Here is a 15,549-nt window from a genome sequence, read left to right on the forward strand (position 1 = left end):
CATGGTTTCTATGAGGCGTACAGATTCTAAACACCGCAATCTTATTGTCATCAAATGGAAAGCAACAACAAACAAAATCCCTGTTTAACTTAAATTGTGCAGGGTATTTGTCAAAAACACTGCAGATTGATGGCAATAAATCATGTCAAGCTTCCTTTACACTGTAGCCTGGATTGTTGGTTTTTTGAGGGGCACACATGACCCCCAAATCTGTATGTTAGCCAGCTGTCGTATAGACAGTCCAAGGAGCAGCTGATATGGGCCACCCTACATAATATGGGGACGTGGGCGACTGCCTCTTTTGTCCTGCAGTAAAGATGCCCCAGGGGAAAAATGTCTTAACTTTTAATATCAAATTATCTTTTGTATTGTATGCCAAAAATGCAATTCATAAAAGTAACAAGTTCAAATGGCATAACAATACACATTCTCCTTAAACTAAAAAACTGGAGACGTTTCTCTCTGCACTTTTAATTTTCTTTTTACATTCTTTATTTTGGAATAAAAAAATGTATTAAATGCACTTAGAGTAAACTGCGCACTGCTTTTGATAAATATTATAGTCAAACAGAACTAATGTGGGTTTCCATAAGCAGATACCACTGGCTAAGCTGAATTTACATTTGCAGGCATTTAGTAGAGCATATTAAATCAAGCTATTATAACAATTTAGGCTCAAGAACCAGTAGACTGCAGATACAGCTTGTGGGTCACTCAGTCGATACCATGTGGAGGTGAGTCCCAGCAACAATCACTGGCAGACACCCCTAGAAGGCTCTTCCACCCGATTCCATTCTTCAGCCAGTCCGGCAACACACGTCCAAAGATGACAGCTGAGGCTCTTTGTTGTTGCCCCTTGATAATGTATGCCCAGTGGTGTGATGTATAGGTCTCAGAGTTGGAGAAGCTGTGTTCGGGCGAAGTAGTTATAAGTGGACGTGAGCCTCTGATCGCTGAGGTGGTAAAACTGATGTACTTCTGGGTGAGCCTTCTGCTCAGAGATTGAACAGGGAGTCATTTTCCCCTCCTTGTTCTCAGGTTTAGCAGGCAAATCCAGGCGTTGGGGTCTGGCTTGTATGCGACTCCAAGATTCTTGGCAGATTTGGTCAAATGTGGCCTCAAAGCGTTGTCTCCATTGCAGGACCTTAGGGTTCTCTGGAGGCTGTGGAGGTTACGTTGTGGGGACTGTAACGGAGCTCCCTGTACACGGGCTGGATAGCTCCGCCAGAGGGGTAGCTCTTTAAGTCCTTACAAGGACTTTCCCCGTTGCATCCACCTGCAAGCTGAAACAGCAGACACAGGGGTTAAATCTTCCTTTCCTCCAGTACCAGACGACACAGTTCTAGAGGTTAAAACACTGACTGACAATCTTTATTGGAAAACAGGCTTCTTTTATGCACAGACCCGCTGCAGGGGGTCTCCATTAAATACAACACAATCCCAGGCAGGAGGCGGTCCCATCTGGGATCCCTGCAAATAGCGGGTCTATCAGATGTACAGAGCCAGAGGGGGAACAGTGACTATAGCTCCGTTGAGAATGGGTAGGACGAGAGACCGCATGCGTATTCCTGTTCGGGATACGAATGCTTCCTCTGGTTGGCGGTTATACAAACCAGGGGAAGCATGCGCCGCTTGTTTCCCTTGCAGTCTGCGTTTTTCACACCTCATTACGAGGCGTGAACGCTCTAAATAGACATTCTAAATGAGGTGTCAGGGTGGTCCTCGTTCGGGAGCCGAACAGAACCCATTCGTACGAGCTCTCCCAAACGGAGAGCAGGCAAAACACACAAATACAACACAGTTACATATAGATACAGGGTAAGACACAGTGTACAAGGGAAATTCGTGAGAATAAACATAGTGAACACAAAATACAAGGTGCAAACATATGAATAGTCAGTGGGCATGGTCCTTAGAGGCGATGTCCCGCTACAAGGACCATACTGGACTCCTCGTGCAATGTGCGCCTCAGCATCTCTCTCTGCACTTTTTAAACATTTTTGGGGAGTATTTTATCAGCCTAAAACATAACAAGTCACAAACACTTTCTCCTATCTGGTGCTCCTTTCTATTGATGTCATTGTTTTCAGTTGCAGACTTTTTCTAGAACGTTGGTATCTTTCCTATGGCTCAAAGAATGTGAATGCAGATATGAAAGTTTAAATAGGTTTATTAATAAACTCTTCATAGGGAGGAAATCACAGAATACACACAAAAGATAACTGCGTAAAAGATTTTCTACTAAAGGAGCTAAACACATGTTAAGCCAAAGGATCCATAACCTAGCTATTCACAATTACAACTTTAAGTGCACCTAAAGAAAAAAAACTTAAAATAGATTAACCTATCAGTCCGGGTTGTTAAATGCCTTCTGTCTAGGATTTAAAGTAATTATTGGTAGTTATTGCCAAACTTATGCTTAAACTAACTCAAGACCTACAGTAACATTACACTTACACTATCTGTAACCCAGCATTATCCCTTGCTCTACACAAGGGTTGTCAAAAAAGTAGATCCCCAGATGTTTTAAAACTACACCTTCCATGATGCTTTGTCATTCTAAATGCATGCAAAGCATTATTCTAGTTCTACAACATCTGGGGATCTACCTTATGGGCACCCCTTCTCAACACCAATAGTTCTCAAACCAGTCCTCATGGCACGCCAACAATCCAGGATTTATGTATTTCCCCCTTTTTTATTCTATTGGTGGGTCGTGAGGACTTGTTTGGAACCATTGCTCTACACTAACACCAATCCTAATGCTAAAACCCAACTCAGATTTCCACGCTTACACAGTACAGAGCACTCCGTGATTATGACTTGCGTGTGCTGCTCCGCCAGGAGGTCATGCTTGTTAGTCTGAAGAGTGACCCGTCCCTGTGAAGATTGGTGATAGAAGCAGACAGCAATAATTCCCAACTGATTTACAGATTAGGTTGAACAAATAGATTCAGTTTAAAGCTCGGTTTTGTTTGATAAATAATTGAAAAGAAAGCAGGAATAGTATCCAAGTAACAATATACTTAAGTGGTTATGGTGCCTGTAGAGCCCCTTCAAAAAAATTATCCTAATGGATTTTAAAATATAATACATGCAAATTCAGTTCTAGAATAAAAACGATAGTTCTGCGTCGGTGAGGAAGTATGTATGTTTCATGGGCTGATAATTACAAAACTTTAAAAAACAAACAGCAGGCATCTGTGGATTCCATAAAGGCTGTTTATTTATGGAATCAAAATAGACAGGATAACCAGAATTAATACAACGTTACGGCGGTAGCCTTAATATATATCATTAAAATATCACTGCATGCAGCGTGGTCGAGATGCAGACAAGGAACTTCTGTTCCCCTACCTGACCTGACAAGGAAGTGTTCCTCTTAGTGAGTTCCTGTCATACCAAAGATCCTCTACCAAGGACTGCGGCTCGGCCACACTACACAGGAAGTGGAGTGGGGATGAGACACACGGAAGAGGGGCAAAGGAAAAAGAGTCACAAAGAGGGGAGGGGTTAGACACATGGAGGGGCTCGGTAGAGGGATTAGACACAGATGGGATGAGGAGGAGAAAGAAACACACAGATGAGCTGGAGAAGGGGAGAATGTGACACAGAAAGGCTGAGGAAGAAGAGAGAATGCTGGGCTAAGAGACACAAAGGGGTCTTGGGGGAAAAGACAAAAGGGAATGAGGAAAGAGACACTCAAATGGGCTGGGATTAAGTAAAAGGGGAAAAATGGGAGATAAACTACACTAAATCAGGACAATCAAAAGAGGGAATAAGGCATGTAAACATAGCATTGTTTATCTCATTGTATTTACCTCTTGCGTCTGGGACAGTTCACTAAACGGATTTATTCTTAACAATTAGCCATATAAATCACTTTGATTAGCCTTTATTGTATCCAACCTATTGTACTGATGTACTCTCTCTGGCTTGTAGATCTGAAAATGTCTCAAAATATTAAATAAAAATATAAAAAAAGAAAGGATAAGAAATACAAAAAGGAGGTTAATAGAAACAAAGGTGCTGGGTCGGACTCTGACTCCAACTCCTATAACTATTACCCAGCAGCGAACACAGATTATTGGTTTCCCAATGTCCCCCACAGGGGTGTCTCCTACAGAGCTGCACTATACTAAGCTATGTCTCAATCTGCATCTTGCCCAGCAACTTATAGCACTCAATGTGCTCTCTTACCTAGCTTGTTTGCACTGCCTAGTCTGCTACATAAGACAATCTACTACTTATCCCACCATACTAGCTTAACACTACACTCATATTATCCGGGTCTAGCATAAAGTTTATGGCAAGCGCGCAGCTCGCAATTTTATTCACTTATTCATTGTTTCTTGTACAACGAGCGCTGCCTTTAACATGCTTTTACCATTATATAACTCGATATCTGTACTGAACACTCTTGCAGACATGTTACTATACTTAATGCACGATTGATTTTTCTTACGTTAAAAAAATGTGCTGTTACTCGAAATGCCACACTACAACCAATAATTGTTATAATTAAGCTTGTGGACGCTGTTGTGACTAGACAAGCCTGTATTGTTGACCTGAGCACAACAAAAATAAAGAATAAAAAAAAATAGAAACAAAGGTGAAGATGCACTTTTGTGTGTGTGTGTGTGTGTGGATACATCTTTGCCTGTGTCTTCTGCTCTCTGTAACTCCGTTCTTTAGCCCAAGAATCTATGTCAAAGAGTTGATTGACAGGTGAGTGAAAGACATCTTATTAAAAGGACACTAATAAGTTTAATGTAGTGGGCCTGCTGTCTATAGACTGTCGCTGTAGGCTGTGCAGTGTAAATGTTACCTTTTCAGAAATAAGCCAGTGTTTCCATTACTGCCTAGTAACACCTCTAGAGGCAGCACTCTGGCAGCCTCTAGAAGTACTTCCTAGTCCAGTGCTGCGCTGTACCATGTTGAGCATCTTCACGCTCTGCATGGACGTGCTCAATGCATCACTATGAGGAGATGCTGAGTGGCGCCACGCATTCGCAATAGCCTCCCAATGCTTTCCTATAGGAAAGTATTGGATTGGCTGAGATCATCAAGTTTGATTACCTCAGTCAAAGCAAAAAGCACACAGATATTTATTTTTTACAGATGTGCAACAGCATATATTCACCATTTCAGTCCCCTTAACAAACTTTTCTTAACATGTCAAGATTGTTGGACTGAAACTGATTATATACAAATGCACGTCTGCTTAAAACAAATTTGCTCTTTTGTTTATTTTGAAGCTCTATGAGTGCTTTCGTTCACGTTAGAGTAAAAGTTTTAAATTTTAAGTTATCTTTTCCACTTCTATATTTGCACACTATGCTGGAGCGACACATTATTGAATATCATTTGTTTCATGGGCTGTTTTTTTGTTCCAAGTCTGGCACTGCCCCAGACGGATTTAAAAAAAAATATTAATCTCACTTAGTTTACTTAAAATAATGTTTTTGTGTTGAGAAGATTTAAAACTCCAACTGAAAGAAAACGCTAAGAGATTGAATGTAGCGCCAGCTTACGCAAATTTGTTTGTCAATGCCTTAGAGAATTTTATTTATAAGCATTCACTGGTTTGTCAGAATGTTCACATATGGTGGTGCTACATTGATGACATCTTGGGAATTTGGTGTGGTCCTATTCCCACTTTAGAGTCCTTTTAGAGGCAATGAATGATTTGAGTAACCACGTACGAAAATGGTTACTCAAATCATTCATCGCCTGTAATAGGACTCAATGCAAATTGTCAATCCTGGTATTAACTTTTTCGATCTTATCCAACAAGAGGGTATCACTTTCTCTACAGACTTATTTACCAATCCAACTAATTGCAACAGCCTCCTTGCCTTGACAGTTTCAATCATCCTCATGTTATTTGCTCTTTCCATAGGAGTCCGTTAATTAGGTTCAAAGGAAAGCTTTCTGACCCCTCTGTACTGGAGAAATCTTAATGAAACGGATTATAAATTTGTTGAGAGGTTATCCGAAGCAAAGTCTGAAAAAATACAAGCTTTGTAAATTGTTGCTTGAATAGGAAAAATGTGGTCCTAAATGTCAAAAACAGAGTGACAGTCATTTTATGGCTAACATTGGTGGATCTTACTATGATCTTTACCCAATATCCCTGAGTTTTACCGCCCCCACCCGTTGTTTGCCTACAGATGTTCTAAAAGTATTAGAGACAAAATTGTTAAAAATAACCTAGGAACTACTGTCACTAACACACACTTCTTATCTTAGGAACACCTAACGTATGTATGTTTCACTGCTTCGGATGCAGTTCCTGTGGAGTGGTAATTAAAAGAACATCTCATCCAAGAACTGGTAAACATTTTCCTATAAATATATATATATATTTTTTTAAACCTATTAATCAAGATTTGTGATTTACATGCTTAAGAGCTCTTGTGGCCTTTATACGTAGGTGAAACAAAATGAGAAAGATCCAGTAAACACAAATGTACGATTCACCAAAAAGAAAAAAAATCTCCACCTTCGAGAACACCTTATCTCTTGTGACCGTTCCAAGTCAAACTTGGGTTCCAAATCACTGCCTAATTACCTTCATTGGGGTGATGACCGGGACTTTATGTGGCATTTGTTCTTGTGACAATATGACTTGCTTATTCATTTTTTTGTTCTTTTATCCCATGGGTGGCATTGGTTCTTGATCCCCCGAACACCATCTCCTTCGACTTGGTGTCAGAGGTAGGACACAAACTGCTGCCTGATCTGTTAGCCATTCTTATTTTGGCCGCTCTCTAGATTGCGTATTACAGATTGGGATATTGTCTATAACTGTTTAGTCATCAGTCGTACGGCAACATAATATTTGTCTACTTTTGCCAGAATTGTGTGGGGAGATTCCTTTGACATGTTATAGTATTTTTCACATGATCAGAAAAAAGGAAGCAGTTGTAAGTAATTGCAAATATCTCTGCAATATACCACCTGGTTTTATGTTTTCCCCCATATGTATATAATTTTCATGGCAACATTGTATCTTTGGATACTTTACTGATGTATTACATTGTGTTTAGTATTGACCAAGGGGGTGGGTTTTCTTAATCAGAGCGATCATGTGACATTGATTGACCCATTAGATATGGGTACACAAATATTTGTCTTGATATTCTGATGATATACATGTTAAAGGCGAAACATATTAATTGTGGTTTTCCGGTCTATTTTGGCTAACTAAATGACAGCCTTTATTGCATTATCCACTGATGCCAGTTGTTCGTTTGTTCTTTGGATTTGCCTTGAGGATGGCACATTTCATCAAGTGGACCCTGCATCTATTGGGGCGTTTGTCTGTTTCAAGTCTTTAATCATCATCTTTATGAAGGGGTGGACTGTCACCTAAGTATGGACCCACTCGAGTTTGTATCTTATTGGTACTATTACTATGTATAGGATGAATGTTACAATATGTAGTGACGTTTGATTGGACCAATCCCATTAACAGGTATCAATTGATGATGGTTACCATAAGACACAAAAGGGCTGGGTCTTCCTCTAGTTGAGATTACATAAATATATCAATGCTAATATCTCTATGTAAATATAAACAAAATTACAGAAGAAATTCGATTTAGCTAGACATGAATACTAGTTGGAAAATCGCCACAGTAAAATAAAATCAAAAAACTTTACTCCTCAATATTCCAATTTGGGAAACCAGATGATTAACAGAACAATTAAAAACAACAACAACAACACTATAGTGTTAGGAATACAATACTGTATTCCTAACATTATAGTGTCCCTCTGCAAAGCATGATGATGTCCAGCGTAGTTTCACTTTGTTAAACTCCGTGAAACAGCAGGAAGTTCCTCTAGTGGCTGCCTGGCAGAGAATCTAAACATTGAATGAACAGTGAATACAGCTGCAGGGTTAAGGGGACAGTGCACTCAGACCACTTCAATGAGATTACGTTGTCTGGGTTCCTGTGTCCCTTTAAATACACAGGAAAAATGGAGCATTAATACTTACAGGTTGCCTTTAAATTAGGGGTTAAACATAGAACTCTTCACATGAAAGAGTCCACCTAAACATAGAATGTTTTACTTTAGGTACTACATAGGTATGTTGGAGCAGACTGTTATATAGCCAACTTCTGCTCTACCTGGATGAAGGTGCTTAGAGTTCCCCTAAGACCACGTTATAGTATGAACTACAATGACGTAAAGTGGTATATGTTATACCCAACATCGGGTTCAGTCCTCCATATACTAAGTAGCAAGCATTAACTTGTCCTACACCCAAACTGTGCATTGTGAGATAGAAGCCAAGATAAAGAAAAGCATTGTTAAAATCACTTTTATTTAAGACACGTGATTTTGAGTTTTATTACAATAATACAGAACAGGGCAGTTAAACTGGGATTTTATTGTGCTAGGGAAAAAACAAAAAACATTTTCCATTTTTCCCCTTAAAAAGAGTTGAACTTGGGACAGTTAACACTGAAAATGCCATTACTTTCAACATTGACCAGAAGGGAATAAAATCACCCATCCAAGCAATTTTTTTTTTGTTTCCTTTAGGCAACAGTAAAACCGTTTAAAATGGATTTCTTTTTACAAAAATATTACTGTTGAATTGTATTTTACTGCGCGGAGAGTAGATTCAGTCCCACTATTATAAGTTTCCTTTATTTATTTTAAAATATGCGCGGTTGTGTTGAATACAATGGAATATAAAAAAAGTGACAAAAACAGGGGGGGGGGGGTGTCCTAAAAGTAATCTGGTAACTGGAACTGATGAGCGTTTCTTCTGTCTGTAGTTAATTTGCTGGTATTCTTTGTAAAAATGTAGAGAAAAAGTACCGATAGAAAAAATGTTAATTTGTCCATTTGTGTTAGAAAATAAAACAACGCATAATAATCTGTAATGGAGCAGGTATTGTGGATCCAAAATGGAAAACCAACTACAGGCATTACAAGAAGAAATAATTCTGGGTTTTGAGATCTGCTGAGAAAATCTCCTGCCTACTTGGTAGCAGGACAAGAGGTCAGTAGATTTATTTTCTAAAGAAAGGCAAGGAGAGCGAAAAAAAAATATTTAAAAAAGGATTTCCTTCCCCTTTGTGTTGTCTTTTGTTTTATTCCAGTGCATCTGCTAACATTCTCATTGTTCATTTCAACCATGTAGCATCCTCCATGCCAGCATGACATGACTTCAACATAAAAACACAAAGAAAACGAACGTAAAAAGGCAAAAAAATATTTTTTGTTAAATTGTACAGCAGAATATGAACAGATATAAAGTTGTCACAATGGTGGGTTGTCCATCAACAGGATCTATGTTTATGTGTGTTTTTTTATTTTTATTCCTGGTTTTACTTCAATCCACTGCAGTCTTAGAAATGCAAAAACAGGTGTGCACGGTCTGTGTCTGCCATAGCACTGATCCAAAAGATGGGGTTTGATATTCCTGGTGAGAAACCGGGGGCAGTTCTACGCTGTACAGAATCCGTCAATACCGCAAGCGTTTTGGTTTAAACAAAACTATTTGTTAAAAAAAAGTCTTTATTTTCTTACAGAAGCTCACAGTATACAGGCCTTTAAACAAGAGTTCCAGGTGTTTTACAAACCTCAGAACATTGGCATCCCGAATCCCTGAAAAAGAAATAACAGAAAAACATGAGTTTTCAGGAATTTGTAAAAATAAATAAATATACCATCCTAACTTTGTGTCTACATGGGCTACACCTCTCAATGTGAAATAACTGACAGCTATAATCAGATAGTAACGGTCTTGGATCTTACAGAGTATGACATGCGGAATCGATCACATGACATTAAACATTCTATAATTATTGTTTGGTAAATGTATTCACAAAAATGCTGTCAGGCTCTGTTACAATACCCATAACAGACATTAATTCAGATCTCCAACTCCATGGAAGACGGGGGTTTGTTCAAAATATAAATCACGCCTTATGTAAAGGTTGATCTTTTATATAAAAAATAAAAGAAAAGAAAAAGAAAATAAAGGAGAATATGTTTTAATTTTAATAAAAAAATTTCCCAGGTAGGGTGTGCTTCCTGCTAAGATATTCTTGCCTTAAATTGAAAATTTCCTGGCAATTCTCACTTTAGAGAACAGCCATCTAAGTGGATTTAGAAACATTGTAGGTTGTTGTTATTGCATGTCCTAAGACGTGCTTATCTCATCACACAAGTTCCTGTAAAGATGGCTGATAAATTCAGGTTGCTATGGCAACAAAGTAATGGGACCTCGTGGATGCTTGCCAGTTACAAGGGAGACGGCATCTCCAGTACAGCAAGTGGTCCACAGAAACCAGCCATTTCTGTGCTAGGGGGGCACAGACTGCTAGTTCCCACAATTATACCAGGGACAGGATGTGGCATCTCCTGATCTCCTTTCACTCACAGATAAATAGGAGCAGCAGAAGAGTGAGTGTGTCAAATAATTTCTCTCAAGTACATAAAGAAAAAGGATAATTTGAGAAATCATTGATCAAATAAAAGTAAGAAAAAATACTATTCTGAGTAAGTCTGTTTTGGTCTATTTGCTACAACAATGTAGAGGTTATGCATGTGCCAGTGTGTGGGACTGACAAGTCACGAGGATGTATTCTATAAGTGGCTGGTTTCGTTTATGACGGTTTTACAGCATATTATGGGAGTCAGAGGAAAATAAAAATAAAAATTAGGGACATTTGTCAAAGCCCTGCTTGTAACCCCAACTCCAACGGTAAAAGGCATTTTGCAGCCAAGTTCTCTCATGATAGGAGAGAAAAAAAAAATGCAACCAGTCCAACCGATTTGCCTGGAAGGAGTGTTCACAAAAACAAAATCAACCTGATTAGCTTCATCACGTGGGAACTGAGAGTTTAAGGACTTGTCATATCATGTGAAATAAAAAGTTATACACAATATTCACGGGAGAAAAGAGTGATACAACGTATTCCGAGTTAATATTTGGAAGCATCTTTTAAAAAAGAAAAAAAAACAAAACTATTTATTTACTCTATAAAAATTGAGGCCAAATATTGTTTTATAGTAATTATTTTCAGACTCCAAAACTGACTAGATGTGCAGCATTTGGAGTCCCAAAAGCCCCAAATAAAGAGCAAACTCCATTTCTGCAGCACTGCTTGACAGGCAGTATTTAATTAAGACTATATGCTTAATTTCTAGCAAACTCTCCCCTTCTACAGATAGCAACCTCTTTTACAAGTAACCAGGTGTATTTAACAGAAGATACATACTGAATCGTCTTCAATGATGGCTGCAGAGTCAAAGAAATCTGGCCGCAGTTCAGCTCGCTCTCGTCTGTTTCGTGAAGGAGGCTATTAAAATAAAAAATTCACATTTTCTTAAAATGCAACAAAAACCTGATAAAATCCATATAAAACTGCAATTGAAATAGGTTAGTAACAAAGTGGTCCATTCACTACCAAATACCACGTTGTCATCTTTTAAAAATGGAATGCTGCTGTGTCCTAGTAGCGGTTCCCCTTGAGGGGAGTTCAATAGATTGCTGCGGGTGGATTCAAGTCAATGTGATTATTGGGGGAAGATTTTCCATAGCGTGGTTCTCTGAAACTTGGTGCAATGTATGTGCTTACTGCTTTCATGGTGTTAGCCATACATTTACCATTATTCAGATCACAACACCTTGATAAATAACAGCAAATTTACTAAATGGCATCAAAATGAACATTGTAAATATTTTATATTATATAAAGGGCAGAAATGTAAAGGCCCCTGGTGAGTAGAAATTTACCTTGATGAGTGTTGCATGTACCTTTTAGGATTGCAGTAGCGAGTAACTTTTTAAGACATGACTAGTAATTCACTTGACTATTGACAAAGGGGAAAAAAAAAAAAAAAAAAGAAGGGGGCTTCCAGAAAATAATATTTAAATACAGAGTAGCAACACTCTAAAACGTTAAGGGTAAGGGGTGTAACCCCCCAGATTATGTCTTAAGCATGTATTCACTTGACTCTTGCTTTGATGGCTAAAGCAACCAATACACTTGGTACACGATTCTACTGATTTCCCCACCATCATTTTAAGTCCTGGGTTTCTGCGCTCCCCCCACCTCTTCCTCACACATTGTTTGTAATTCGCATCCTTTATGAGGACAACATACACATGTTCTTAGCATATTGATTACAGTCCAGTGTAGGAGTGAAATGTCGAAACGGTTTGTACCTCAATAAATGCAGCAATACATTCATGAAGTAGCCCTGTGAGTGCTTTCTCTCTATACATACATACAGACAGCCTCCACCCTCTTTGTCTAATTTTTTATTTTAGAAATGTTTTACGTGTAAGCTTGACATTTTTCTATTTCTAACACACAGGGTCCAATTATTTTTACGTGATCACAAACAAAAACAAATGTATAATTTTACTGCTCAATGCTGCTATACAAATATTTCCCCAAGATACTCTACATGTTCCAAGGTATGGGCATTGATCTAAATTAGTTCATTCGCTAAAAGCTCCTTTTCATTGAGTGACACATCAGTAAAATGCATCGGAATGTTGGGAGCAGTTATGTGACCAGTAGGAATGTGTGTTACAGCCTGATCCATGGTTTTACATCATAAGAAGCTTAACTGCTAAATCCCAGCTAAATCAGGTTGAAGTGAATGAACTGAGCTTTAGCACAGTGAAAGAGCAAGGAAAGTCTCACTCACCAGGTCAATAACCATTGTGTCTTCAAACTCCTCATTCATGTCTTCCAATTGACCTCGCGATGACATCATTACATCTTCAAAAATTGGCTCTGCGTCATCCTCCATCAGACCTCGGCTGAAATTAGAATGAAAAACACTATGAGACAGGGAAGGGGGGAGGAGGAAATAACACTATGGAACAGGGGAGTAGGAAAGAACACTATGGGACAGGGGAGGAGGACAGAACACTATGGGACAGGGGAGGAGGACAGAACACTATTGGGTGAGGGGGGGGCAGGAAAGAACACTATGGGACAGGGGAGAGGAGAACACTTTGGGATGGACAGGAGGGGGGGGGGAGAACACTAGGGGGGGAAAGAGATTAAGGGAGGGCACAGGGAATGGAAAAGGAACACTGGGGTAGAGGGGGGGTTCACTAAAAGGTAAGGGAGAGGAACATTAAGTGGAATGGGGGGAAGAGAGAGTTCCTACCGCACATATTTACACACACAATGCATCCACTACATTTTCTAATCAAATATTCTCACTGCATCCACTACACACACAATTTTTTTTATTTTTTTTAAACAAAACAAAAAAAAAATCTGACTGGCATGCATATTTTGTGCATTTTCTACTTCATACATTTTTTTTTACAAAAACATTTTTACCCCCTCAAAATGGTAAAAATATACAGAATTATTGGTAAGCTATCGACCTGAAAGTTCACAGATTATCGGTATCTGCTCTAAAAAATAAATAAATCCATATTGGTTGCTCCCTAATAAAGAACATTTCAGTTTTATAAACAAATGTTTATAAATAATGCTGGAGTATTCTATAGCTGACTTAGATTCAGCAGCAAGCAGTATTCAGTTACTATATGGGAACATGTTAACATTGAATGTAAAAATTCTCTTTAGCCCAATTTTAGCCAATCATGGAATGATTACTAAAGGACAGTACTGCCATATATCTGATGGCCATTGGGTACACAATTATCCATCATATTTTAGGTAGCTGAACATATGCCAGGAGCTTTGCTACAAAAGGAACAATATACGTGTTTATAAGCAAACTAAATTCATTCGAACACATTTTTCCTAGTACAGGAAAGATAATTGTTTAACATTAGCATTCTCGTCTTCAGGCAGGCCAAGTTTAATGGATTAGCTCTCTGTGATCATTTATTGAAGAGCTCATTACAGGGGGCTTTGTTCTTTTGTCTTGCCTCCCATGGCACAGACAGAATACAACCATTTGTGATAACTGTACAAAGGAGACAAAGAGCATTTACAACTTCAACTGCATCCTGCATAGGAAGCTCACACCTGGGTCGTTCACATACTTTATGCCAAGCGATATATTACTGTACAAGCTGGTAAATGCTACATTTTAAAAATATAGAAGTTATCGCTTCCATACAGATTTACATGTCCAAAATGTAAACACAAGCAGAAAAATGTTATTAACCACGGGCTGGCTACGTGTGAAACGCTTCGGTTTTATCCTGTGTTTGCAGACTAACAAGGAATGCATTTTGTATGTTTCACTCACACTGGGTGCCTTACGCCACTCCGCACTTTCATGTAGTTCATTGATGTTCTGTCTTTTCGACCTAAATCTTCTAACTTCTGCTGACCCAACCACGACATCTGCATCTGTGGGCTACGGGAGATGTGGGAGGAAAAGAGGGTTATGTATTTTATTTTATTTTCAGAGTTATCTACACTACATTCCAAATAATGTAATTCTTTACTAAGCAAAGTGTCGCGTGCCAGCAAAGCATGTGATGGATAAGGAAGAGACTGGGAGAGGGATAAAGGGGGGGAATCTGATCACGGCAACAAGTTGGAGAGACTAATGTCTGCATTTGGGAAGTTGTGTGACAGGATAAATTCTAAAAAAATAAAAACACTAGGAAACACATTCTCAATCTGAAAAACAGATTGTGGAAACCTCTAAATAATAACCTGGTGTATACTCTAGAGATATAAGCATTAGCCCCCTGACACAAGCTTTTGTCCTTCAGCACCCTATTAGGATTCACAGAAATAGTGGCTATATGAGGGGAAAGATTGAAAAAGAAAAAAAAACAAAAAAAAAAAAACAAAAAGGCCTTTAGCACAGACTGCCTGCAGCCATAAGGTTTACTTACTTGTGTAAGAAATCTGGTTCGGAGCCATGTTCGGATTCTTGTTCGGGCATCTGCTCAGGCATTTGACGGGGGTTTTCCCTAAGTACAGTGGATGTCAACTGCGGTGTAGTAAGTGCGCTTGGAGTCTGAATAGTGTCATTTCTGGTTACCCACGAATTGTCAATAGTCTCCTCTGAAAACCAAATTACACAGGTAACCGTTACTTTTATCTAAAAAAGGAAATTTTCAACACCTACAGGATCTAAATATGGTTCTGGGAAAATATTGTACTGGTGGCAAAAAACGGTAAAAGAAATGGTTTATGAATGATACGTTTGTAACAATATTTCTTGGGACCTATTTATACATAAATACACTATTGCTAATATAACTTCTAGTGGTTAACCAGCTTGCATTTGCTTTGAAGCATTAACCTTACCTTCTATCCTCTTTTTGTGCAGAGGAGGACGACCTTTCTTACTCCTTATGGAAGAACTTTTGCTGTTACTGCCTCCACTGTTCACAGACAGTCTGTCCTCATCACCCCCAGTGACCAGAGAGTTTCTATATGATATTAGTGGAAGCCACACATCTTCTCTTCTCTCCATCATTTGTTCACCAAGGAATTTTTCCAAATACGAATGTCTGAGCAAGAGAAAGTTGTTAACATGGATTAGAAACATCAAGTGTGATATTTAAACAACTGTAAACACAAAAGGTTTTTTAGAAATTTGGTTACA

At 38.7% G+C, this 15,549-nt stretch overlaps 1 protein-coding gene and 1 long non-coding RNA gene across 5 annotated transcripts in view; one reads left to right on the plus strand and one right to left on the minus strand.

Moving 5' to 3' along the window:
- The window catches only part of LOC134586612 (uncharacterized), an 880,984-nt gene that overhangs the window by 271,350 nt on the left and 594,085 nt on the right, over positions 1 to 15,549 (plus strand). The window lies entirely within an intron of this gene.
- The window catches only part of STAG1 (STAG1 cohesin complex component), a 127,322-nt gene continuing 120,092 nt past the window's right edge, over positions 8,320 to 15,549 (minus strand). For all 4 annotated transcript variants that reach the window (XM_063442237.1, XM_063442236.1, XM_063442235.1 and 1 more), the window contains 6 exons: positions 15,249 to 15,454; positions 14,831 to 15,002; positions 14,230 to 14,340; positions 12,694 to 12,808; positions 11,253 to 11,333; positions 8,320 to 9,633 (listed from right to left, as the gene is read on the minus strand). In XM_063442237.1, the coding sequence (XP_063298307.1) occupies positions 9,610 to 9,633; positions 11,253 to 11,333; positions 12,694 to 12,808; positions 14,230 to 14,340; positions 14,831 to 15,002; positions 15,249 to 15,454 (709 nt within the window). In that variant the 3' untranslated portion in view covers positions 8,320 to 9,609. The remainder of the gene's footprint in view (positions 9,634 to 11,252; positions 11,334 to 12,693; positions 12,809 to 14,229; positions 14,341 to 14,830; positions 15,003 to 15,248; positions 15,455 to 15,549) is intronic.

Source organism: Pelobates fuscus, chromosome 2, assembly GCF_036172605.1.
Source record: "Pelobates fuscus isolate aPelFus1 chromosome 2, aPelFus1.pri, whole genome shotgun sequence".
Lineage (NCBI taxonomy): Eukaryota > Metazoa > Chordata > Amphibia > Anura > Pelobatidae > Pelobates > Pelobates fuscus.